The following is a 27,615-nucleotide window of genomic DNA, read 5'->3' on the forward strand; positions in this document are numbered from 1 at the left end:
TAAATTACAGAATTCTTCTCCATGCTAATTTCCCCTCTTTTCTTCCCTTCGTTTCCATCTCGTCTTTTACCTCTATTCCTGGGCCTCATATCAGCTATCTGCTTCATTTGCATGTGTCTACACTCAATTACTTTTCTCCCTGTGTTTCATCCTCTCCTACACCTCTTTTCTCCTATTTATTTTCTCTTTTTCTGTTTTCATTTTTGTTATAGTCCCCTTTTCTCTTTTCTTCTACTATTTTCCTTTTCAGTTCTATTGAAGTATATGTATGGCTTATCATTTGCATTTACTTCTAACCCTGTTTGCGTTTCACATATAACTCCATCAGCTCAGTTTATCATTATAAGTAGTCAAAGTTTTATTCTGAAATGGGTTGTCTGGCTCAGAATTGCCATCACTTCAAAGATCATTCCAGCAAAATATGGAGACCTGAGATTTGGCAATGACCATAATCATTTCCACCTTGTCTTTAAATAGGTTTATGCTAGTATCGTTAGTATCATTGTTACCTCCCCCTCTCAAGAAAAAAGCTTTTGTTTATTCCCACCAACCTTTGGCCAGGAACTTGTCTTCCGTCTGTTATTGACTGTCTTGTAACTTGAATCAGTTTTTTCTTAAATAATTTTGTTCACTGACTAGCATGTACATTACATCTTTCATTTTATTTTTATTGCTTTTTTTAGTTGGTATCCTAAGTGATTAATGATTTTTCGTAACTTTCCTACACTTGTAATCCTTTCTTTCTCATTTCCCATTTTGCCATTAGTGTTCTGTGGCAAGACCTCAAGATACAGAAGTCTGAGATATGAGTGAGTGTTGTGCGTTATTGTTTTTGATGCCCGGAATCTTACTTTTCATGAGAATGAAATTTATTTATTGGTTTGTAAAATATTGGAGCAGAAATTTGAATAATGTTCCATTAACATCTGGGCATTATGATTTATGATACGTTATTATGATTTAATTAGAAACAGTGGAACAGGAAATGCCGTCAGAGAAACCATAAGATATGAATCCTCATAAAAGCTAGTCTCTCAATTTTAAGACTCTCTGCTTTGTGAGTTACTTATTACCTACATTGTAAATGTATACGAGTAGTTTCGTCTTGCCATGCATGCTTTGCATACTATGAATAATCCTATACTTCCCAATGGGGATTCCATTCTATTTGTGTTACAGACAAGTTTGGTCAGTTAGTTGTCACTGAACAAAGTGTTGATGATGGCCAGTAATTAAGAGTCCTAAAAACAGTGGTAAGGAAGCTGGCATGCCTGATTTAGGTTTGTATTTGTGCAGGAGCATTAATGCTTGCAGTCTGAAAATGCAATGATTTGTTAATCTTTATATAGCATTATGCTTTGTATGAATAAAAAAGCTGTTAGTTAAAGTGTGTTCCAGTTACATTGAATGATGTATAAGTAGAGAAAGAACCAGTAATATAACTACCAACAAGTCACTTCATTGCTTCTGTTTTATTATTCAATTTCTTTACTTCTGTTTATTAATATGAGAAAACTATTGAAATATTGTTTTTTTTATTTTCAACTCATCCTTACTCTATAGGGTCTCACATTACAGATGAGGAAATAAAGATGTCAGAAGAAAAATTTGCTGAATCACTCCAACTTGCTCAAATTGGAATGCACAATTTGTTAGAGAATGATGTAAGTACTATTTTAGTTTTGCAAGTAATTTATAAGTCCTTATTACTGATTAATATTGTGCTTTATAACTTGTTCTTTGTCTGTTATTATTACTACTATTACTACTACTAAAAAATTAGAAACTTTTCTAACATCATTAAACAATAATTAATTGTTAACTAAGTTACAGAAAAGTTATAACATACTGTTTGGCTTTGGAGGTTCCTTCATTTTACTTTGTTACAAACTTAATACCGACAAATGAAAAGTAAAAAAAATAAGAACATATATGACCCCAGGAGAAATATTGAAGTGCTTGAGTGAAGAAATATAAGATGACTCTAAGGGATTGCCAGAGGATTTCCTGACTCCATTGATGATCCTATTGACAAAGAAACAGTGTAAACAAAAGATTACATACAGTCACTGATGGGTGAAAACATTATGACCATGTGGTTAATATTGTGTTGGTCTACCTTTGGAACACAATGTAGGAATGACTCTGTGTGGCATGGATTCAGCAAGTCCTTGGTAAGTTGTGGAGATATTGGCATACCATGTCTACACACACCTTGTGAAATTCTCATAAATATTGGCAGATGATTTGTGGGCATGGAGATGGTACCCGAATAACATCCCAGAAGAGTTTATTGGGTTCATATCAGGCAAATTTGGTGGTCAAGACATCAACGTGAGTTCACTATCTTGCTCCTTAAACCATTGTAGCATGATTCTGACCTTGCAACATGAAGATTATCCTGCTGGAAGATGCCATTACCATTGGGGAAGACATCATGCATGAAGAGATGCAAGTAGTCTGCAGTAACGTTAATGTAGTCCACAACTGTTGTGGTGCACTCAATTATTACCATAGTCCTGTGGAAGAAGTGAATGTCCCATACATCATAATACTGCCCACCAGCCTGCATTCATGACATGGTATGTGTTTTGAGCAGCTGTTCTCCCAGATGACTCCGTATCCAGACAAATAATGTGAATCTGACCAAGTAACAGGTTACAGTGATACTCCCATGCCCACTGCAGTCATAATTGATGATGTTATTGGAACAAGATGGGAATGCATAGGGATTGTACTGTGGTAGTTTTCCAGAGGCACGAGACATGGGCTACCAACATTTTGTCGCCTACATGTAGCTTTACAGTCCTCCATCCACTTTCTGTGGATGCTCACAACAGGAACAGTTGAGACTGAAAGGAGCTGAGAACAACAGGATACAATAAGGGAAGGGTGTAAGATTAGGTTGTTGTGTATTATGTACACTATTCAATATATATGATTGAGCACTGTTTATTAAGGGTCAAGGGTTAAAAATCACTGGTCGAAGAATAAGGAATTTGAGATATGCAGAGGATAAGGTTTTTGTAGCCAGGGATGGAAAGAGCTCAAAGAAATTTTAGAGGAAATCGAAGCTACCAAGAAATATTATGGAATGAAAATCAATATAAAAAATGAAAATAATGACAGTAGGAGCAGATGAAAGAGTAAAAATTAGGCTAATTGGAGATGAACTAGATTATATGCCAGATTTTAGAATTTTGTAAATACAACTGGAAGTATTTGGGGGGGGGGGGGGGGGGGGGAAGTGCAGCACAGGGAATAGTAATGGAAAAATCAGCAACCTTTAAGAAGAGGAGGATTTTCTGTAGCAGTGTGGAAATGGGATTAAAGCAAAAATTACTGAAGTGCGTGAAGTGTTTTACAGCCCTGTGCGGAAAGTTGGATCATGAGGAAAAAAGATACCAAGTAGTTGAAGACTTGCGAAATGTAGCCATAGTAGACAACTGAAAAAATGAAATGCGGAAACAAAGTGACAAACAGAAGTGTTGAGGAGAGTAGGAACAAAGAAGCAATTACTGGATGAAATTGAACGTATTAAAAAAAATTGGAAAAGTCACTTATGGGGAAAGTGCGACAAAACTGTAAATACCATCATAGGGCATACAGAGAGGAGCAGAAGAGAAGGAAATGAAAGATGACTATATCCTAGGCAGTCTTTTATTTGACATAAGTAAACAACCTGAAGGAAGAAGTGATTGACTGCAAAAGCTGAGGTTACAAGAACCATCTCACAGAGCAGAGAACTAATGGTTATGACCAATGTAATGGCTGGTAAATAGCTTACACTGAATAAAAAGATGATCTGAGTTCCATACTAATGTACACACTGCCAGGACTTTCTGAATGTGTTAGCGGAAAGAGGAATTGACAGGGGGACTATGCGAAGGATGCCATTGTTGAGAGAAACATAGATTTTTCTTTTGCTGAAATATATGTTAAATGATAAAATGACACACATTTGGTTTTAAGTGCCTTTACTAAACAACAAATGATAACTTCATGCTGATTATATACATATCTCTTTAAATACAACAGCTAAATTTGTAATATTATTATTTTGTCTTTTTATTACATTTGATGCTAAAATTTATTTATATTAAAAATAAAACCTTTAGCTAATATAATTAAGAGCAGTGAAAGTAACTAGGTTATAATGTGACGTAGAATTATTCGGAACTTCAAGGGACATTGTCTGAGTATCATATTAAAAAATGAAGGTGATAGATTAAAATTGAAGTTTCTAAAAGGGGCAAATACAGTTGAATCAAGTTCTCAGCAGCCAACTTTGTACAGTCTTGATTCAGCTGTATGGTCTCCAGTGTTTGCTTAACTATGATTGTCGTAGACACATACGTAATAATTGTGAGTTACATTAATGTCATAAGAGCATACAAAAAATCATTCCTTTTGACTGTCTGTGTATTTGTGCTCTCTTGTAGATAAATTGGTGATGATTGTTGAATTTTAGTTCACTGGATTTGTAGTTTATTTTTGAGTGTCATATGAGATACAGTAAGGTTAACAATGTTAAACCGTTACAGTTCCATGTCTTTTTTATGTACGCAGTACTGCTACGGAAGATTGTTAGAATTTGCAATATGTGGAAGCTTATAACAGAAATAATTGTTGCAAGAAGTTACCTTTTAGAAAGATCAGAGAATTAGAGCTTAATTATAATAGTAATGTCTTTTTTCCTGAGGGCAGAGTTTTTAGTATTCAAAATAGTAAGGTGTAATCATGTGTTACTACATGAAGTAGGTACTGAATTTGATTCAGGAGAAAGTGTAACATATAGTGTAGGAACTCAGTGTCCATAAAGGTAAGAATAAATGCTGCATATGTGAAATAGTTTGAGAAACAGTTCAATGAGAGTTTAACACCACTTTTGTTTATCTGCTTTTCTGGAAGATAGTAACAAAGTTTTGCTGGGTGACATGATGTTGAGAGGATTATTGCATTAAGAAAATACTGTATCTTCCATCTTTCATTGCCTTGAATGCCTTGACCAAATATGTGCAAGGGCTGGGCCACAATTTTGTCAACAGAGCACACTGTTCTCTTCACACCTTTGTTGTAGCTTCTTCTCATCCCCTTAATTTCCTCAACATGGTTGCTGCCTTTGAAGGATCTTTTCTAACCACTGCCACAGCATGTGATTATCCCTGTCACCACCATCCACAGAAAACCTTGCTCTACTTCTAAAGACTCCTGCTCCATCACCGGAAAGAACTATTATGTCAAAAGGAAAGCAATCTGCAATCTGCTTCATCTTTTCCTCACCCTTTTGTTTTTGCTCTTGTTTTTGCATTTTTTCACTTGTATTATTTTGTCATTCTCTTTCTCTCTCTCTCTCTCTCTTTCTCTTGTGTATCTCTCTCTCTAGTTCCTTCTTCCCTCAGTTGCTTCTCTCCATGCCAGTTATCTCTGCTATATTTAACATGCCAGCTGCCCTTTTTACCACTTCTAACTTTTCAGAATTACAAATCTTTGTTGGTATCACTCCTATTCTGGATTATCACGAGAGGTGGAAGTTTCAAATGAATTTCCTATTTCGTTCTAAAGCAGAAGTTTCTTTCAAGTAGACCTTTGCCCTTACAACTGTAGTTTGATGTAAGATAAATTTTTTTCTGTGTGCACTAAAATTAGTGGAAACTGCAGTATCCAGAAAGAGTTGCTCTGAGGATGTTTAGACCAGAGCAGTAGCAACGACTGATAAAGGTTGCAGAGAGATTGTGCACAAATATGCATTAGGTTGTGTGACTGGAAAGGTCAGGCCTGAAGAGCCCTCTAACAAAGTGGAATGCGTGTGTTAAAGCTCAATATCAACATGTGAGTGAGTTCAAACAGGGAAGAAGAACTTATCTCTGATAAGTGGGTGTACCACACCATATAATTTTGACTGGTACACGAGACACCGCTATGGCAACACGTGAATACAACAGAGTTGTATGCAGCAATGAACTGGTACTGGAACATGTAATGTAACTACTGCTCAGGCTGACTGTATCTTTGTTCACACAACCACAACAGACCATTCATCTGTATTTATGGTTTTTCTTTGTCTGATACAGCACAAATTGGGGCACATGTATCTTTGCATTTTGTAAGTTTCCATTGTTTAGAAACCTCAATCTTTTCAGATTATACTAGACACCTGAATGCCAATACTGACATGCTGAATGGCAAAGCAAACATAAAGATTTCTGACCTGTCATGTTTTAAACATCCTGCAATGATGGACAAAGAAGTGTTTGCTGCTACTGTGCTGATTGCAATATGGCAGCCTTCATTGTTGAGTGGCTTAGCAGACAAACACATCATTGTTTGAAGTGCCATTGATACAACATGTTATAGTGATTCCTGTGTATTGAATACATATGAATCAGTGCTGTTTTTGGAGGCTTTGAATTACATCATGCTGCCTCCCTTCACTCATTTCTAAAAACTGTATTTTATCATGACCATGTAAGGTATGTGTGGTGGGAAATTTTCAAGCCTCATTTGAAGAGCAGTTGGCACCATTGCTTCACTTGTGTCTACAAGTTTGCTTGACATGTCACCCATTCAACACAGCTAGCATATGGTTGACAAATAACCAGAACCTGTGATTGCAGCATGCAAGAATATAAGGCACAGGTTTTGTCCAGTTCTTTAACGCTAATCATTTGTGTTTTGTTATGTTCCTAATCAGTGGTACAAAATTCATTTCAATCACATATGTCATTCCTGGTGTTGCAGTTTTGAGAAACACTGGTGTATTTGATAGTCTATATTTCATTTAAGATAGTACCACCACTACAACTTATTTATTTTTCTTCAAAGTACAGGATGTATTTCAGATTTTGTGTCAATTTTCAGTTGTCTTTTACATATAAACTGAAAGACACTGTATGTTTACAGGTTCAACAAAAATAATGAAGGCTTTGTCAATGCAGAAGTAAAAAGTAAAAACTGAATCACCCTACTTGATTTACATCACTATACTGAAACATACTGGTATAGATCCTAAAACAGAAAGTGAAGGGAGTACACAGACAATGTAACAAACTGTAGCAACTTTACTGCATACATGTGTGTACACAAATCTACTCATCAAACAATGAAAAATCCAGGATAAAATAATGACACTGTTATGAAGGGTATAGATTGCTACTCACCATATAGTGGAGACGCTGAGTTGCAGACTGGTACAACTAAAGAACTGCTAAATAAGTAAGCTTACAGCCAAAAGGCCTTCTGAATTAGAAAACATACATACACATTCATGCAAATTCAATTCACATACACATAACCACTGTCTCATGTCACCGTCAGTGGTAATGTCTGTGTGAATTGTGTTTGCATGAATGTATGTATATTTTCTAATTCAGAAGAAGACCTTTTGGTTGAAAGCTTACTTGTTAAATAGTCCTTTTGCTGTGCCTGTCCGCAACTCAGCATCTCCACTATATGGTGAGTAGCAATCTATCGTTTTCATAATATTGTCATTAAAATCTACATAAGGTATACCTAGGCTGTTGAAATACTAATACTACTGTCCTGTTACGAGTATGCTTCAATACCTAACTTAATTTCTGCAGATCATTTATGGGTGATGTAACTCAGTGAAATAATGTCCTTTACATTTAAACACGAGCTGTGATTTCTTTTTTGCAATATCAGAACTTTTTTGCAGCATAAGTTCTACTGAATAACAAAGTCAACTCACTAAAGTGTAATTTTAGCTATTTATTACAACACTCAAGTTGTGACAGGACAAGCACATAGTGCACATGACAAAAACGGATGCAACGCTGACTACTCATGTCTTCAACCACATGTTTAAATAACATTATAACAGAACAATACACAGGATACATAATTAGAAATATAACTTTTGCGAATTTACAGTTAATGATTTTTAAGTTTGTGGAAATCAAGCACATATTAATTAATAACAGTACAAGCCCCATCACTTCTGCTAATACCTTCATCAGTTGTATACATGTAGTACGTAAAATTATACGGAATAACTTTTACTAATAAAGACTTGCGATAATTGTAGGAATGTAGGTAATTTACTTCAAAATAATAACAGCAATTCATAGTACTCACACTTTTCACTGAATAGATGCTTTTTACAGTGGAAACATTACAAAGCTCATTATTGTTGATGTTTATGTTGTTACAAAGACCATGTGATATCATCATTGATTAATTTTGTAATTATATTGACTGCTCATTTTGAATGCACTTAAACATGACTTATTATACACGTTACTGAAAGTACTGTAACAGGTGTATTGACAAATATTGTTGAAAATTGTCTTCAGGTAATGTTGTATCACGGCGTATTCTCAGATTCATGCAGTATCAAAGTCCTATAGCAAGAACAAACACAATTTATGGAACATAGTACTTTATGGAGCAACACGTAAGATACAGCAAAGTGCAGGTTGGGCATAGCACTGAACACATTGACTGGACAACAGTAATACAGGTTACAGAATAGGCTGAGCACTCATTTGCGATTGCTTAAATAATCCTGTTTCTTTGGTAGCTCACCAGAGTGCACCAGGGGGCTGACTCAGGTGGCCTCTATAAGTTGGTCTGTGAACCGTAGGGATGTGCGATCTCTGAAATCATGCATATCGTGAGTGAAGATACATCATGATGTATTCATAACCCACCCCCTCCAGAAGATTGCACACAAGACTTATATGAGAGACTGCCGAGCCATGCATAGAGCAGAAATGGGATATTTGTTACAAAACTCCATATTTCAGAAGTCTCTGGATGTGTGGCAAAATAGTGATAAGTAACCTATTAATATATCTATTTGTTTTAATATATAAAATTTTTGTAAATAACTCCCATATGTCTGCCTTTCATTAGATAATCTTGCTAGATAATCTTGCGAACAGCTCCAAAACTCAAGTACATGAAGTTTCACCATCTTGTGTCCCATTTCTCACAACTTCAGTCAGGCAGTTCCACATCAGCCAATCAGGTAGTCTAAGATATTATGAATTGTCATCATTACCAAGTGTCTAATCAGAGCACAGCAAAGGTTAATAAAGAAAAAGTTTGACAAACAATCAATGTTTATCTACATCTACATCTACATATATACTCTGCTAGCCACCAAGCGGTGTGTGGCAGAGGGCACAATTCGCACCAAAGTCATATTCCCACCCCCACCCCCCACCCCCCTCTGTTCAACTCACGGATCACACGAGGGGAAAACGACTGTCTGAATGCCTCAGTACGAGCTCTTATTTCGCTTATCTTTGAATGATGATCATTACACGATTTGAAAGTTGGTGGTAATAATATATGCTCTACATCCTCGGTGAAAATTTGATTTCGGAATTTAGTGAGCAGCCCCTTGCATTTAGCGCGTCGTCTATCTGCAAGTGTGTCCCACTTCAAACTTCCTATGAGGTTTGTAACACTCTTGCGATGGCTAAATGTACCAGTCACGAATCTTGCCGCTCTTCTTTGGACCTTCTCAATCTCTTGAATCAGACCCAACTGGTAAGGGTCCATAAAGATGAACAATACTTTAAGACTGGACGAACTAACGTATTGTAAGCTATTTCCTTTGTTGAAGGACTGCATCGCTTCAGGATTCTACCAATACACCGCAATCTAGAGTTTGCCTTACCTGTTTGTTACTTGTGTAATCTGATCATGCCGTTTGAGATCATTTCAAATAGTCACACCCAGATACTTGACTGATGATGTTACTGCTTCTAAAGACTGAGCATTTATTTTGTACTTGTACATTAATGGGGATTTTTGCCTTGTTATACGCAGTAGGTTACTCTTGCTAATATTGAGAGATAACTGCCAGTCATTACACCACACATTTATTTTCTGCAAATCCTCATTGATTTGTTCACAACTTTCATGTGATACTACTTTCCTGTAGACTACAGCATCATCGGCAAACAGTCTAAGGATACTCTCATTAATTCTTTATGAGTCAGATATAGTGGACTTCTTGTGGCACACAGCCACATGAATTAAAATAGAAAATTATTATTCATTTGGAAAAACTGTACATGGCATGCGAATGTGTGTGTGTGTGTGTGTGTGTGCGTGTATCAGTGATACAACATAATATTTTCTGTCAGTCAGATGTTTAGGCAAATAAGTAACAAGATCTGTGCACTTTTTTATATCAGTGTGGCTAATTGGATTCAAGTAATCTATATCTATTCTCTGCGAACCATTGTGAAGTGTATGGCAAAGGGTATGTTCCACCATATGAGTATTAGGGTTTTTTACCATCCCATTCACATATGAGTGTGGGAAGAATGGTTGTTTAAATTCCTCCTTGTGTGCTGTAATTAATCATATCTTGTCCTCACAGTCCCAACAGGAGTGATATATAGAGGGGTGTGGTATGTTTCTAGAGTCATGATTTAAAGCCAGTTCTTGAAGCTTCATAAGTAGGCTTTCCCGAGTTAGTTGACATTTATCTTCAAGAATCTGCCAGTTCACTTTCTTCAGCATCTCTACAACTCTCTCCCACAGTCCAAACAAATCTGTGACCATTCATGCTGCTCTTCTCTGTGCATGTTCAATATCCTCTGTTCGTCCTATTTGAAATGGGTCTCATATGCTTGAGGAGTATTCTAGAATGGGTCACATGAGTGATTTGTAAGCAGTCTTCTCTGTAGGGTGATTGCACTTCCTCAGCTTTCTACCAATAAATCAAAGTGTACCACCTGCTTTATCTGTGACTGAAGCTATGTGAGCATTTCATTTCATATCGCTACAAAGTGTTACATCCAGGTATTTGTAGGAGTTGGCCGATTCCAACTGTTACTCATTGATATCATAGTTTCAGGATACTATATTTTTTTGTTTTGTGAAGTGCACAATTTTGCATTTCTGAACATTTAAATCAAATTGCCAATTTTTGCACCATGTTTAAATCTTATCAAGATCTTACTGAATATTTATGCAGCTTCTTTCTGATAGTGCTTCATTGTAGATAAGTGCATTGTCTGCAGAAAGTTTGAGGTGACTATTAATACTGTGTGCAAGGTCATTAATATACAATGTGAACAGCAAGGTTCCCAATGTGCTCCCCTGGGGCGCATCTGAAGTTACTTCTACATCTGTTGATGACTCCCCATCCAAGATAACATGCAATGTTCTCCCTGTCCCAAAATCCTCAATCCAGTCACAGATTTTACATGATACCCCTTATGACCATATTTTTGATAACAAGTGTAGATGTGGTATTGAGTCAAATGCTTTTCAGAAATCAAGAAATACAGCATCTACCTGACTGCCTGGATCCAAGGCTTTCTGTAGCTCATGTGGGAATAGTGCTAGTTGGGTTTCACATTATCAGTGTTTTTTGAATCCATGCTGGTTGGCATGGAGGGGGCTATTCTGTTTGCGGTACTTCATTATGTTTGAGCTCAGAATATGTTCTTTGATTGTACATCATCATCATCATCATCATCATTTAAGACTGATTATGCCTTTCAGCGTTCAGTCTGGAGCATAGCCCGCCTTATACAGTTCCTCCATGATCCTCTATTCAGTGCTAACATTGGTGCCTCTTCTGATGTTAAACCTATTACTTCAAAATCATTCTTAACCGAATCCAGGAACCTTCTCCTTGGTCTGCCCCGACTCCTCCTACCCTCTACTGCTGAACCCATGAGTCTCTTGGGTAACCTTGCTTCTCCCATGCGTGTAACATGACCCCACCATCTAAGCCTGTTCGCCCTGACTGCTACATCTATAGAGTTCATTTCCAGTTTTTCTTTGATTTCCTCATTGTGGACACCCTCCTGCCATTGTTCCCATCTACTAGTACCTGCAATCATCCTAGCTACTTTCATATCTGTAACCTCAACCTTGTTGATAAGATAACCTGAATCCACACAGCTTTCGCTCCCATACAACAAAGTTGGTCGAAAGATTGAACGGTGCACAGATAACTTAGTCTTGGTACTGACTTCCTTCTTGCAGAAGAGAGTAGATCATAGCTGAGCGCTCACTGCATTAGCTTTGCTACACCTCGCTTCCAGTTCTTTCACTATGTTGCCATCCTGTGAGAATATGCATCCTAAGTACTTGAAACCGTCCACCTGTTCTAACTTTGTTCCTCCTATTTGGCACTCAATCTGTTTATATTTCTTTCCCACTGACATTACTTTCGTTTTGGAGATGCTAATCTTCATACCATAGTCCTTACATTTCTGATCTAGCTCTGAAATATTACTTTGCAAACTTTCAATCGAACCTGCCATCACAACTAAGTCATCCGCATATGCAAGACTGCTTATTTTGTGTTCACATATCTTAATCTCACCCAGCCAGTCTATTGTTTTCAACATATGATCCATAAATAATATGAACAACAGTGGAGACAGGTTGCAGCCTTGTCTTACCCCTGATTGTACAACAAATATATTTCCTTTACTTTACATCTATGGCCACAAATATTTTGTCATGAGTCTACTGGTTTTGGTCTATAATGACCATCTTCAGATCTGTTTTATAAAAACATGTCCTGATGTACTGCAGCCATAGTGGCATCATCAAATGTTAAACATAAAATCAGCACCAATATTGTCAAATATATAGCATATATAGGATATGCAAGAGTCATATTGTCAGCAGCACTCCTGTTCAAAACAAACTGCCTTACAGTAGCCACAAGTACAGTAGCGACAAACATCTTGTGGCTACTGTACGGCAGTTTGTTTCGAACAGTAGTGCTGCTGACAAGATGACTCTTGCATATCCTATATATGCTATATATTTGACAATATTGGTGCTGATTTTATGTTTAACATTTGATGATGCCACTATGGCTGCAGTACATCAGGACATGTTTTTATAAAACAGATTGGAAGATGGTTATTATAGACCGAAACCGGTAGTCTGATGACAAAAAATTTGTGACCATAGACATAAAGTAAAGGAAATTTATTCTATATGTGGGCCACTGTTTTATTTGCAACCATGTTGCAGCTTGAGTAACAAATAGATGTCAATGATAAATTGGTGTGACCTGTGCTTTCTTCCAACTACTGGAAACGACTTCTTGTTCAAGGGATATATGAGAGCCTACAGTTGAAAGAGGGGCTAACTCAGTTACAAATTCAGTATAGAATCTAATAATGATTCCATTGGGTTCTGTAGCTTTGTTCAGTTTTTATGATTTCAGCTGTTTCTTGATGCCATGGCCACTAATATATATTTCAGTCATCATTAGGATTAAATTGGGGCTGTTCTTTGAGTGTTTCCTTTGTAAAGGAACATTTGAAAATAGAGTTAAGCATTTCAGCTTTTGCTTTACTACCCTCAGTTCCAGTTCTGTCTCATCCGTGACTGATGGACACTAACTTTGATGCCGCTAACAGTCTTTACATATGACCAGAATTAATTTTGGAGTTTATGAAAGATTATAAGACAAAATTCTGCTACAGTAGCCATTGAAGGCTTCACTCTTTGCTCTCTTCACAGCTAAATGTTTTTCATTTATCATCTCTCTGTCTATAGCCCTCTGCTTATATGATGGAGAGTCCCTCCCATTGTGAACTGTTCTACTAGGTACATATCTATCTGGTGCATGGTCAGCTGTTCTACTGTTCTTTTAAACTGCAGCCATAGCTCCTTTACATGCTCCTGTACTATGCTAAAAGTTTGAAGTTCCTCATTGAGACAGGACACTACTGCTTTTTTTATATTGTTTACTGAAAATATATATCTTTCCATCTGTTTTGTATTTTGGGAATAATTGTTGCCACCCCTGTACCATGGTTACTGAGACAATTTTTGATATGGACATCTCAAAGAGGTTAGGTTTATTTGTTGTCATTAGATCTAAAATATTCCTATCACAAGTGGAGTTCTGAACCATTTGTTCTAGGTAGTTTTCACTGAAGGCATTTATTAATGTTTTCCAGGATATCTTGTCATGCCTCCCACTAACAAAAGTATAATTTTCCCCATTTATTGTTGAGTGATTAAAATCTCCAGTGGTCACAGTATGATCAGGGAACATAATTACAAGTGAACTGACATTTTCTCTAAAGTTTGCGGTTGCATCAGGAGGCGAGTCTGGTGGTCAGTAGAAGGATCTAATTACAATTTTATGCACACCTATGAGTTCTCCCCAGTCTTATATGCAGCTTTAATTTCAAATCTTAGTGAATTTGAGTAGCTTCTCTACTGTGACAAATTCACTGCCTCCAATTCCCATTAGCCTGTCCTTTTGATATATACTTATCAATTTCTGTACATTGTATTATGTGAGCTTCACTGCTTTTTAGGAGCACTTCACACTCTGGTATTTAGTTGCGAATGATTTGGCAGTTAACTACTAGGATTTTAATACTTTCACCCATGAGGGGCATTCCTTTGTGTCTTGTGCTAATACTTCTTGGTCTCCTACAGCTGTCATTTTGTGGATTGGATGGAGAGTTACCTAATCCAAATGACTCTTGTGTACAACCCACTCAAAGTCTGCTACTTGGGTAGCACCCTTTGATGTGTAGTGCACACATGACCCATTTAGGGGGAAGCTACAGTTCTCATACATATGGTACAGGTCCAGGAAGTCACTTACTAGCTTGTCATAGAACCTTCAAAATTTGTGGTTCAGTCCTTTGACTCGATTCAGAACCAGGGGACCGCAATCTGTTTTGGGGACAATGCTGCATATTGTGAGCTTCGTTGAAAATCCATGTGCAAGGCAGGACTTCTCAACTTCTCTGCTAGTTGCTGGAATTATTCAAGTATGACCTCCGAGCCCAGATGACAGGCATCGTTTGTTACAGTGTGTACCACAATCTGCAGTTGGTTGCACTCTGTTCTGTCAATGGCTACCAGAATAGCTCTTCACATATTGAATGATGCTCCCAGGCATTCACATTGAGTGTGCCTGTTGATCCTTCCGGTCCCTTGCTGCCATTTCCCTAAGAGTTACCATTATTCGCCATATGTTTGAACTGCCAATGATTAATAGACCCTACCTTTTGCGTTTTCCTTCTCTGGATGCAGCACAAATCAGATCCCAAACAGATGAAGAGTGTCTCACTGACTCAGACTCAGGTTCCGTTTCAGTGAAAGGCAGCACCTAGAATTGTTGGTTAAGGTTATCAGTATAACCTTCTGAGTTCTCTGTGATCCCCACTACTCTATAAAGGATGCCTAGACATACCATTGACGTGCTACTCACAGTCAAGTAGATGAGTAATGCCAGATTCCATACTTCCTGCAGAGGAGGCACGATCCACAGGAGAGGATAGTACTTGAGATACCTGTGGTACACCACTCCTGGAAGCTCCCCCAACACACTGATTTGCAGTAGCTGCATATTATTTGGTAGTAGTCAGGGCGTTTTCCAGCTGCTTACGATTGTCAACTAACTCATCCTCTGTTTGAGAACAGCACTCACAGTGGGACTGCACTGTGGTTGGTGCAATGTTTTACAGGGTCGTGAACAAATAACTTTGAACTAAGCCTGATGATTATCCTTTAATATTACAAATTCCCTTTAAGAACTGAATCAACTAGTACACAAAACATGAGATATCTATTAAGGCAGCAGAAAAACCTGTGGCAAAAATTACTATTTCCTAAAACTTTTTGAGTTTGTAGTCAGTAACAAACTCAAAAATTGTCTTAATTTATGATAACTTTGGATAATATACACTCCTCTTGAAAGGGAAATAGATGTATTATGATAAGTTAGTTATAAAATGTGCTACAGTAACTAAACCAAAAACACACAATAATAACTTCTGAAAAATCTCAAAAATTTATGTTTATTCACATTGATATACTCTGAAATTCAGTGTGAATTATTCTTTACTGCAACTGTAAATCACAAATGCTGATTTGCGACACACATAGCTTAAAAAGTTTCAAAATTATTCTTTTGTAAACATCAAAAAAGTCTCAAAATAAGCCTGTTCATCAAGTAATTACACAATGAAATTAGGAAATGATTGTTTTTGAATGAGGGTATGGCTGCTGTTATCAGAAATTTCTGAAAGAGAACTGTTTAAGTTTAGGCTACAGCTGACAATAGTAGTATGAGTCTGTCATGGCACTCACAAATGTTTGAAATTTCATAATATATGAAGATACATTTGAGAACCGACACAATCAGTGAATGATTACACAGAAGTAATACAAACAGTAAAATATTAGAATCTAGAATTTCAAATGTGCAAAAGAATTTGGCATATGCCGTCTCACACAAAGGAAGTTTTGGAAATTGGCTGTGTCATATAAATAAATATCCAAGTTTACTTAGCTGATTCTGTGATGACAACTTCTACAGTGGCATGCTGATGGTGAACACTGCAGTGTCAGTTAATCTCAGTCAAAACTATGAAAACTGTGGAGCAACAACAAAGCACGGCTTCTACTTGCAGCAGCTAACAATTTTGCTTAATAAATAAGTATACAACTGAATTGTGCAGGTCTCTTTGTTCTTTGGTTGTGGTTTTCAAATAAGTATGCATAATGAGCAGAATGATTAACTACTTGATTTTTTTATTATAAATCCTTGTGTGTCAAAATTATTTAGTCACCATACTTATTTGTACGAACAACATGGCAGTGTGAGTAGTATGTCAGTTTTTACAGTAAACACACAAAACTACTTGTCAAATCAATCGGTCACGGGTAAAACAGAACTATGAATCATTTAGTGTTCTCATCTCAAGTTTGACCATATCACACAATACAAAAGCCAGTGTAGTGACACACCGAGCGAGGTGGCGCAGTGGTAAGACACTGGACTCGCATTCGGGAGGACGACGGTTCAATCCCGCGTCCGGCCATCCTGATTTAGGTTTTCCGTGATTTCCCTAAATCACTCCAGGCAAATGCCGGGATGGTTCCTCTGAAAGGGCACGGCCGACTTCCTTCCCCATCCTTCCCTAATCCGATGAGACCGATGACCATGCTGTCTGGTCTCCTTCCCCAAAACCAACCAACCAGTGTAGTGACAAATGGAAATGGCATGTTAGTAATCACAACTTTTTATAACTGTGAAAATTCATGCATAGTAGCCACAGTAACCTTCTCTTTAGGACATTGTATATCGACAAAACAATCTTAGTCTGAGGAATTTCATCCTTATACAATCACCTCCTCATTTTTTAAGTTAAAATTGTATGTATAAATGCTCTGGCATGTATTGGACACATTTGCTTCATAATATTACAGTAGCATGTTAATTTATTTGTAGTTGAAAAACATACATTCCATCTACATAGTGCGTATAGTGAGTGATTTAGTTCATGATTTCTTGGAAAGTATTTTTAATGGTCTAGTGTGTAGATTAGCTTTCAGCTAAATTTTTGTCATATAAATCAACAAGCATTTGTGTGTGTGTGTGTGTGTGTGTGTGTGTGTGTGTGTGTAAATTCATACAAATGATTGATGTTGGGGGGGGGGGGTGTCATTGTCTTGGAATAGGTAAGAGGCTACATGGAAAGCATCTTATGTGTCAATGAGCATTTTGGAATTGATGGGGATTAATGTGAGGAAAATGTCTTTGAAATAATTCCAGTCTCTAGAAGTATTGGTTGTGAGTATTATTGAAAGAGTGTAAGTTAGAAAATTTAAACATGAAGCACTGCATTACAAGATGAGTGTGATGAATACTGTTCCCCAAGTGTAAGTGAGGACTGCTGCATTCAGAGATGGTTCTGACAACTACTGCTCGAAGTATAAATGAAGACTGCTTCATTCAAAGGGTAGTAAGTTAACTATTACATAGCTAGGGTATGAAAAGGCCAGGCATAATGTCAAAAGACATCCCCTCATAATAAATATGCTCATAGTATAAATTTACATATGGACGGGATATATTTTACCAATTAAAGAGTAGTGAGACAATTCTGAATTCAGTGACAAGTCAGCAAAGAAAATACTGAGTAAAATCATCCACAAGGCATATGTAATTCCTTGTGTGTGTAGGGTTGTAAATAGGTGAAAACAAAGGTTTCAATTTTTTTGTGATAACTGTTGTTGTAGGTAAAAGGAAGAAACCTGCTAACTTGTACTCCTCTCAAGTTTATGTATGTGAAGTCTGTGGCCAAATGGCTGTGAGATAGCAATCATAAAGTGTGTACAAAACAGTAAGTGTAAAAATGGTGGAGATGCTTATCTTCACATAATGTTAGATTGCTGTTTACTGTGAATGTGTAATTTACATGCTCCAGTTATGGAAATGACAATGGTAAATGTGGGGAGAGGAACAGGGCATAGGATCTATTGTGTGACTATGTTATAAAAATAATGAGTATTGGCAGAGTAGCACATAACCATTTGTAATATTATAGTGTGTGTATGCATATTAGCAATGTAGTATGCTAGTTCATAGATCATGCATATAGAATGTCTGAGTAGTCACATTCAACATAGAAACTGATGGTATATCACTGAAAAGATATTGCAGAGAAATGTAACACTGCAGACCTGTTTCTTCATAAAATAACACTCAAATAAATTAAGGAATAAATATGAATCAAATAAGGATGGAAGTAGTGAATGAGCAAGATGTGTAAACGCACTGGTGTAGTATGCGTATGACTTAAAAAATTTACCTTAATACAGGGGTTTAGTTAAGTGAGTCATTGATCTCACAGTGTTAAAAGGAAGTGAATGCGTTGTACATACTACTAGTATTCTGTGTAAATCTGTGTAAGAGTTCCTTCATGTGAAAGGAAATATACAAGTGAATAAGGCAAGCATCAAGTTAGTCTGAAGGAGGCACGTAATGCAAGTGTGATACGGCTTTTGCACATGCAAGTTAGGCAATTTGTATAAGTGCTTATTGTTTCACAAATGATGTCACACACACACACACACACACACACACACACACACACACAGAGAGAGAGAGAGAGAGAGAGAGAGAGAGAGAGAGAGAGAGTCATCCTAGTGTGACGGTATTATATGTATGTGTGTGTATAAGTGACATTAGGTAATGACAAAACGATTGGTTTGTGTATGTTTTGCCACATAAGTGACGTTCGTAAGGTAAAAGAGTGATAAATATGTAAACAATTCAATAGGTAGTACAGGATGTGTGTCTGTCACTCTCACTTGAAAGGCATGTGGTCATATGAAAATTCATAGCTTGTTATATACCTTTCAAGACCAGTATGACTGCGAGGGTTGCACAATCTGTGAAATTCATATATACCATGTAAATGAAAATTGGCAATAAAGTTATTTATACATGCGTGAAATAGGAATGACCAGTGTTATATGTTGTACATAATAATGTTAGTAATGAAAAGCCTTGAAGACATGGAAAAGAAAACATAACATGTGTATTACACTATCACCTTTGTGACCACGGTGTAGCAGTATACATGTTTACATGTATCAGGGGATATGTTTGTGTAAGTTAGGGTAGATGAACAAATTACCCAATGTAAACCCAGAGTCCCAATGTAAATCTTTTGTCATACTTTCTCATACTTTCACTCTAATATCTCACGACTAATAAACATAATTATTTTTCACCTTACACAACAGCACTAAGGGAAAGAAAGTGAAAATGTGACACAGGAAATAGAAGTACAGAAGTAAATGCCACATGGATGGGGCACTTGTGTTTGCCACACGCATAACATGCAATGCAAGTATGCCTCCCTAAGGGAAAAAAAAATTTTTAGATAAGAGAAAGGAGAAAATGAATACATATAGAAGTCTTACAATCACTACTCTAGTCGAGTTTAGCAGCCTGCACTGGTTGCTTTTTCATATTGTTTCAATTGTGTTATATTTCTCAGCCAAAACAACTTCCTTTATTTTGGGTGAATTAGCCTATAAGTATTTTGATGAGGAGTTTCCAAAATTTCAAATGGTCTACTGTGCCCAACAGTTTCCATTAGTTTTCACAAGAATGAGATCACCTGTTTTAAATTGTATCACTTTTAACTTCCTTAAATTGTATCACTTTTAACTTCCTGTTATGTCTCTGCTTTCTAATGTTTTCCTGTTGCTCCATTGTCTTCCTAACTATTTTTTTCGTTTCCGTGGTAGTAAAACTCTTGCATGCTGGATACTCTATTAGCTCATTAATAAGAGTAGCAGGTTTATTATCACACAAGATTTCATATGTGGATAAACCACTTGATGGGTGTTGTAAACTGTTCATATTCAATCCAATTATAAAGGTCTTATTGTAATAAGCCCTACTTGGTCTTTGTGCCTTCCTCATATACCTCATTGTAGGTTACTAAGAAGAGATTAACAAATTATGTGTATTTTCTTCCTCTACAAAATTTTTTCTAAGTTTTAGAATTGAACTGAAGTTGGTTAATGGAAAGAATGGCTTTCAGAGTAACTATATTCTGAAAATAATCTTTTCTAATCTTCATAATTATGTTTTTACTGGCCGACTTCTTTAATGAATACAATTTTATGAATATGGAAAACAGATCTACCACAAGAAAAATATAACTGAAATCCCCTTTTGTTTTTGGTAACTAGGCAAACAAGTCAAACCTAGAAGCACCATCTGGCTTTTTTTTTTAAAAATTATGTTTTTTACAAATCCCCTACATGTTTTATTACTGACTTTCACATGCTGACTTCTGTCACAAATAGCTAATTTACTCTGGATTTTTCTGGTTAGATTGCTAAAGTAAGTAGTAATAAAATATTATATAGAACAATCTTGATCACATAAAAACACTTTTATTCATATGTGGTGATTGGGTTCAACTTGATGTGGCTCATCTTTGGACCGCTCTCCTGTGATGATGCATGGAGACCATGGTACAGAGCAGAAATTGTGGATATGCACTGATGTTGACAGCTCGGTACTCTCCATATGTCCTTCAGATTTCAAACCCCACCACCTCATTCCTCATATACCTTACTAACTTTATCTTAACACACTACTACTACTACTACTACTACTACTACTACTACTCATTTGAAGGCATTTACATAAACAAATCCATGGTACAGCCATTGGCACCAGACTCTCATTTGCCAATCTATTTATGGGCCTCTCGAGCGAAGATGGCCAACCTTTTCGGCATGCATGCCAGATTTTGGAGAGGGGTTTATCCTGCAGGCTGCATTACCAATTTTTGTTTTGTGAACCAAACAAGCAAGAAATATTCATTTATTCTTTAAAGAAAATAAAACAAATCTGAGGAAAGAACATTTGTTATACAATTTAATGAAATACATTGTTAGTAGGATGTCTGGCTTTGTTTGACTGAACTCAATGAGTCAGTGCTGATGTCAACTGAAGTTGTTGCTACACACAAAGAGTTTTCTAGATGGACATCAGTAATTCATGTTCACATTTGTGATCTGATGTAATGCATCTGACTAAAAAGCTGTCCACACATGAAAGTGTTTCCAAATAATGAAATCATTTTTAAAAAATGTTTGTAAAATGCTGGATATTTCTTCTTGTCCAAATATGTTGCATCAAGTTGCATTTTGCAGCATTCCATTTGTAAATGTCCCAGTAGTGAAACCATGTTTATGGAGAATGGTGTAGCAAATACAGAAAAAAGTATACAATCTTTCTTGAAATCTTGAAGTCCATTTTTGAATTCATATTTCAAGTCAGATATCAAAGAATTGTATTTAATTGCTGCCACCTGTGTGACGTCTGATTACTTTGACAGTGTAGGAAAATGTGGGAAGTTTTTTGTTTATAAGTGTGTTCCCAAAGCCCAAGTTTCATTTGGAATGTGGAAATAAGATCATTCATGACATTAATCAGCTCATATTTTCCTTGTAGTTGAGTATTAACCTCATTTAGATGGCCAGTTATATTGACCACGAATGGAAAGTCAGAAAGCCATTCTTTATCTTCAAACTCCAAGAGTCTGTTTGACTTGCTTTCACAGAATGATTGTATTGCTTTCTTCAAATCAAACACTCTTTTCAATATTTTCGCATGGGTTAGCCTTCTTACTTGTGTATAACATGAAATGTTATCATGCTCTGAATCCACAGACTTCAGAAATTCTTAGAATTGACAGTTATTCAATCCTTTTGTCTTAATAAAGTTCACTGTCCTGACAACTACCTTCATGACATGGTCCATTTTGAGGGACTTGGCACATAAATCCTTTTGATGGATAATGCAGTGAAAGTTTAGCATTGATGTATTGCCAGTTTTGCCGGCCTCATTTGCAATCAACTTCATGTTTCCCAGCCATTCATAGAGCATCATCTGTTGTTAGCCTTGATAGTTAGTTGATATAACTACTTCTGACAAATATCATGACTTCACAATATCCTTAAGTGGATACAATGCCACTAATTCTTCTGTTTTATTAAAATAGGCATCAGCACTTCTGTTATAAATTGCCACTTGGGCAGTATGTGCCATGTCTGTGCAGTTACCTGAAGATAAAGATTAAAATATAAACTCAGGTGCATGATTTTTTAAATTATCTTCAGTTAGTCTTCCAGTGTCATACACTGACTTTAGACGACAAGAATCAATGTGGAGCTGATTTGCCAACTTCACACCGCTCTCACATCAGTTGACTTACTTGGTATGCACAGCCGATCTTCCTCTCTGGATAGTCAGCCAAGTCAATCTCCGGAAACTTCTCTGAAGAATAAAGCTGGTTAAGGGAATTTACCTGACTCTCTATCTCTATCTATCTATATATCTATCTATCTATCTCAAAGATGATGTGACTTACCAAATGAAAGCACTGGCAGGTCGATAGACACACAAACAAACACAAACATACACACAAAATTCTAGCTTTCGCAACCAACGGTTGCTTCGTCAGGAAAGAGGGAAGGAGAGGGAAAGATGTGGAATGTTTCCCTCTATTATATTCATATCTATCTATCTCTCTATTCATGAAGTAAGTGGATACTTGCAGAATACTTTTAGTTTAGTGTTGGTATATTTCAACTTCCACAAAGAACAAATTCACAATTTCTCACATAAATATTAAAAAGTTGCAAGTCAACCGATTTGTCTTGCATTAGACTCAATTAAATACATCTACAATAGCGTTGGTTTGCCAACCACATAATTTATGAACATGTCGTGATTCTAGCAAGTCCAACACATGAATTACTTGAAAGTCTAACCTCATTTCTTCATTTGTCCTTAACAATCGTCACAGTCACTAAAAGTACAGAATAATACATAAACACTCCTTGTTCTTCTCTTCACATACACTGAAACTCTGTGGATCGTACAGCAGGTACTTGTCAGCTGCCATGTCCACAATTTGCTAGTGACTGTTTTTAGACCTGCACACACAAACATGCAGTGTGCAGTAGGTTGGATTCTTCTCTCTCACCTTCTATTTAAAATATCATGTGTTCAAGATGGAGGAAGGCCAAGTGGTTCTAGGGTTCTATAATTTACACAGAAAGTCTCGAAGCACTACATATCCCCCCCCCCCCCTTTCAGATATTGAATACGTGTTATTTTATATACAATCATTATGTACATTTATATCACATATAATAACAATTCATATTTCAATGGTATACCTTGTTCTGTCAATAACTGTGAATACCCTTTTTCTTATTATTTAGCTATACCCTTTTTTTTATTTATTTATTTTTTTTTTTTACTTTAATTGTAAAACGTGAACATTTCAATCAGTGTTGGAGTTCGTTTCCTTATATCTAGGAATCATGAGGACTAAACCTTTAGTTTCCAATCATAAGCTCCAGGTGTTCATGACACTTGAGTACTTTATTCTTTATTCTAATTCTTTGAACTATTTTTTGTACTAGTATCATTATTTATAGTAGTTTGTAGTCTGGAGGAATTCTGGGCTACTGAATGTGTTTTTTTCGACACTTGTAAATTCACATAAAGCATAATAATGCAAGTGATATATAGAATTCAAACTTACCAGAATAATTCCTATTAAATGTGTGACTTCCGTCACAATACTATCCTTTTCCCCTTGGATCAGTACCTATACCATACATGTAGGTTGACCCTATGAGTTCACTTCATCCTTCCGTTCTGGTAGATACGCACCTGTATAAAACATCCCTATTCATCAGGCCACAGGTCGTCCTATCTCTGTGTAGGTATGCCTGCCCTATATCCTTAGCAAATGTCAGGTACACACCCCTTATCCTGTATGAGTAGGCCTCATGGTTCATTGCCCTAGTATACATCTTTATGCACACTATAATTAAATATTTCCTGGTAAAATAAAAATCTATTTTACACTTTCCTCTCACTTCTTAGTATCTCATTTAATATCCTAGAGTCCTCCTCTACTTTTCAACTTCCATAATTCTATAATCTTACTAGATACTATGTCTACCCATATTATTCTACTCATGGTAGATACTATGTCTACCTATTTTGTTCAAACCCCACTATCCTACTATTTATCAATTTATCCGAGTATTCACTACACTGACTTTTCCTAAATAAGCATCACAATATACTCCAATCTGGCTTGTGTTCTCCTTCATTACTCATGCTTCCTGCTTATGTATACTCGTTGTAAGATCATCATAGTTTTTCTGTACTTATGTACATATGTGATATGGAATCTTCATTGTTCATATATTTAGGGAAACATTGTCTTTAAATATGTCTGCTTGTGTCTGTATATGTGTGAATGGATATGTGTGTGTGTGTATGTGCGAGTGTATACCCGTCCTTTTTTCCCCCTAAGGTAAGTCTTTCCGCTCCCGGGATTGGAATGACTCCTTACCCTCTCCCTTAAAACCCACATTCTTTCGCCTTTCCCTGTCCTTCCCTCTTTCCTGATGAGGCAACAGTTTGTTGGGAAAGCTTGAATTTTGTGTGTATGTTTGTGTTTGTTTGTGTGTCTGTCGACCTGCCAGCACTTTCATTTGGTAAGTCACATCAGCTTTATATATATATATATATATATAAAGAAAGATGATGAGACTTACCAAACAAAAGCGCTGGCAGGTCGATAGACACACAAACAAACACAAATATACACACAAAATTCAAGCTTTCGCAACAAACTGTTGCCTCATCAGGAAAGAGGGAAGGAGAGGGAAAGACGAAAGGATGTGGGTTTTAAGGGAGAGGGTAAGGAGTCATTCCAATCCCGGGAACGGAAAGACTTACCTTAGGGGGAAAAAAGGACAGGTATACACTCGCACACACACACATATCCATCCACACATACAGACACAAGCAGACATATTTAAAGACAAAGAGTTTGGGCAGAGACGTCAGTCGAGGTGGAAGAGTAGAGGCAAAGAAGTTGTTGAGAGACAGGTGAGGTATGAGTGGCGGCAACTTGAAATTAGCGGAGATTGAGGCCTGGCGGATAACGAGAAGAGAGGATATACTGAAGGGCAAGTTCCCATCTCCGGAGTTCGGATAGGTTGGTGTTGGTGGGAAGTATCCAGATAACCCGGACGGTGTAACACTGTGCCAAGATGTGCTGGCTGTGCACCAAGGCATGTTTAGCCACAGGGTGATCCTCATTACCAACAAACACTGTCTGCCTGTGTCCATTCATGCGAATGGACAGTTTGTTGCTGGTCATTCCCACATAGAATGCATCACAGTGTAGGCAGGTCAGTTGGTAAATCACGTGGGTGCTTTCACACGTGGCTCTGCCTTTGATCGTGTACACCTTCCGGTTTACAGGACTGGAGTAGGTGGTGGTGGGAGGGTGCATGGGACAGGTTTTGCACCGGGGGCGGTTACAAGGATAGGAGCCAGAGGGTAGGGAGAGTGGTTTGGGGATTTCATAGGGATGAACTAACAGGTTACGAAGGTTAGGTGGACGGCGGAAAGACACTCTTGGTGGAGTGGGGAGGATTTCATGAAGGATGGATCTCATTTCAGGGCAGGATTTGAGGAAGTCGTATCCCTGCTGGAGAGCCACATTCAGAGTCTGGTCCAGTCCCGGAAAGTATCCTGTCACAAGTGGGGCACTTTTGTGGTTCTTCTGTGGGGGATTCTGGGTTTGAGGGGATGAGGAAGTGGCTGTGGTTATTTGCTTCTGTACCAGGCTGGGAGGGTAGTTGCGGGATGCGAAAGCTGTTGTCAGGTTGTTGGTGTAATGTTTCAGGGATTCCGGACTGGAGCAGATTCGTTTGCCACGAAGACCTAGGCTGTAGGGAAGGGACCGTTTGATGTGGAATGGGTGGCAGCTGTCATAATGGACCGCAACTACCCTCCCAGCCTGGTACAGAAGCAAATAACCAGAGCCACTTCCTCATCCCCTCAAACCCAGAATCCCCCACAGAAGAACCACAAAAGTGCCCCACTTGTGACAGGATACTTTCCGGGACTGGACCAGACTCTGAATGTGGCTCTCCAGCAGGGATACGACTTCCTCAAATCCTGCCCTGAAATGAGATCCATCCTTCATGAAATCCTCCCCACTCCGCCAAGAGTGTCTTTCCGCCGTCCACCTAACCTTCGTAACCTGTTAGTTCATCCCTATGAAATCCCCAAACCACCTTCCCTACCCTCTGGCTCCTATCCTTGTAACCGCCCCCGGTGCAAAACCTGTCCCATGCACCCTCCCACCACCACCTACTCCAGTCCTGTAAACCGGAAGGTGTACACGATCAAAGGCAGAGCCACGTGTGAAAGCACCCACGTGATTTACCAACTGACCTGCCTACACTGTGATGCATTCTATGTGGGAATGACCAGCAACAAACTGTCCATTCGCATGAATGGACACAGGCAGACAGTGTTTGTTGGTAATGAGGATCACCCTGTGGCTAAACATGCCTTGGTGCACAGCCAGCACATCTTGGCACAGTGTTACACCGTCCGGGTTATCTGGATACTTCCCACCAACACCAACCTATCCGAACTCCAGAGATGGGAACTTGCCCTTCAGTATATCCTCTCTTCTCGTTATCCGCCAGGCCTCAATCTCCGCTAATTTCAAGTTGCCGCCACTCATACCTCACCTGTCTCTCAACAACTTCTTTGCCTCTACTCTTCCACCTCGACTGACGTCTCTGCCCAAACTCTTTGTCTTTAAATATGTCTGCTTGTGTCTGTATGTGTGGATGGATATGTGTGTGTGTGCGAGTGTATACCTGTCCTTTTTTCCCCCTAAGGTAAGTCTTTCCGCTCCCGGGATTGGAATGACTCCTTACCCTCTCCCTTAAAACCCACATCCTTTCGTCTTTCCCTCTCCTTCCCTCTTTCCTGATGAGGCAACAGTTTGTTGCGAAAGCTTGAATTTTGTGTGTATATTTGTGTTTGTTTGTGTGTCTATCGACCTGCCAGCGCTTTTGTTTGGTAAGTCTCATCATCTTTCTTTTTAGATATATTTTTTCCACGTGGAATGTTTCCCTCTGTTATATATATATATATATATATATATATATATATATATATATATATATATATATATATATAAAGATGATGTGACTTACCGAACGAAAGCGCTGGCAGGTCGATTTCATGAAATCCTCCCCACTCCACCAAGAGTGTCTTTCCGCCGTCCACCTAATCTTCGTAACCTGTTAGTTCATCCCTATGAAATCCCCAAACCACCTTCCCTACCCTCTGGCTCCTATCCTTGTAACCGCCCCCGGTGTAAAACCTGTCCCATGCACCCTCCCACCACCACCTACTCCAGTCCTATAACCCGGAAGGTGTACACGATCAAAGGC

General features: G+C 37.8%; 1 protein-coding gene across 4 annotated transcripts in view; it reads left to right on the forward strand.

The window, feature by feature from the left end:
* LOC126198504 (endophilin-A) overlaps nt 1-27,615 on the forward strand; it is a 772,777-nt gene that overhangs the window by 663,859 nt on the left and 81,303 nt on the right. For all 4 annotated transcript variants that reach the window (XM_049934884.1, XM_049934887.1, XM_049934883.1 and 1 more), the window contains one exon: nt 1,564-1,664. In XM_049934884.1, coding sequence (XP_049790841.1) covers nt 1,564-1,664 — 101 coding nt within the window. The remainder of the gene's footprint in view (nt 1-1,563; nt 1,665-27,615) is intronic.

The sequence above is a fragment of the Schistocerca nitens genome, chromosome 8 (assembly GCF_023898315.1).
Source record: "Schistocerca nitens isolate TAMUIC-IGC-003100 chromosome 8, iqSchNite1.1, whole genome shotgun sequence".
In the NCBI taxonomy this organism is placed as follows: Eukaryota; Metazoa; Arthropoda; class Insecta; order Orthoptera; family Acrididae; genus Schistocerca; species Schistocerca nitens.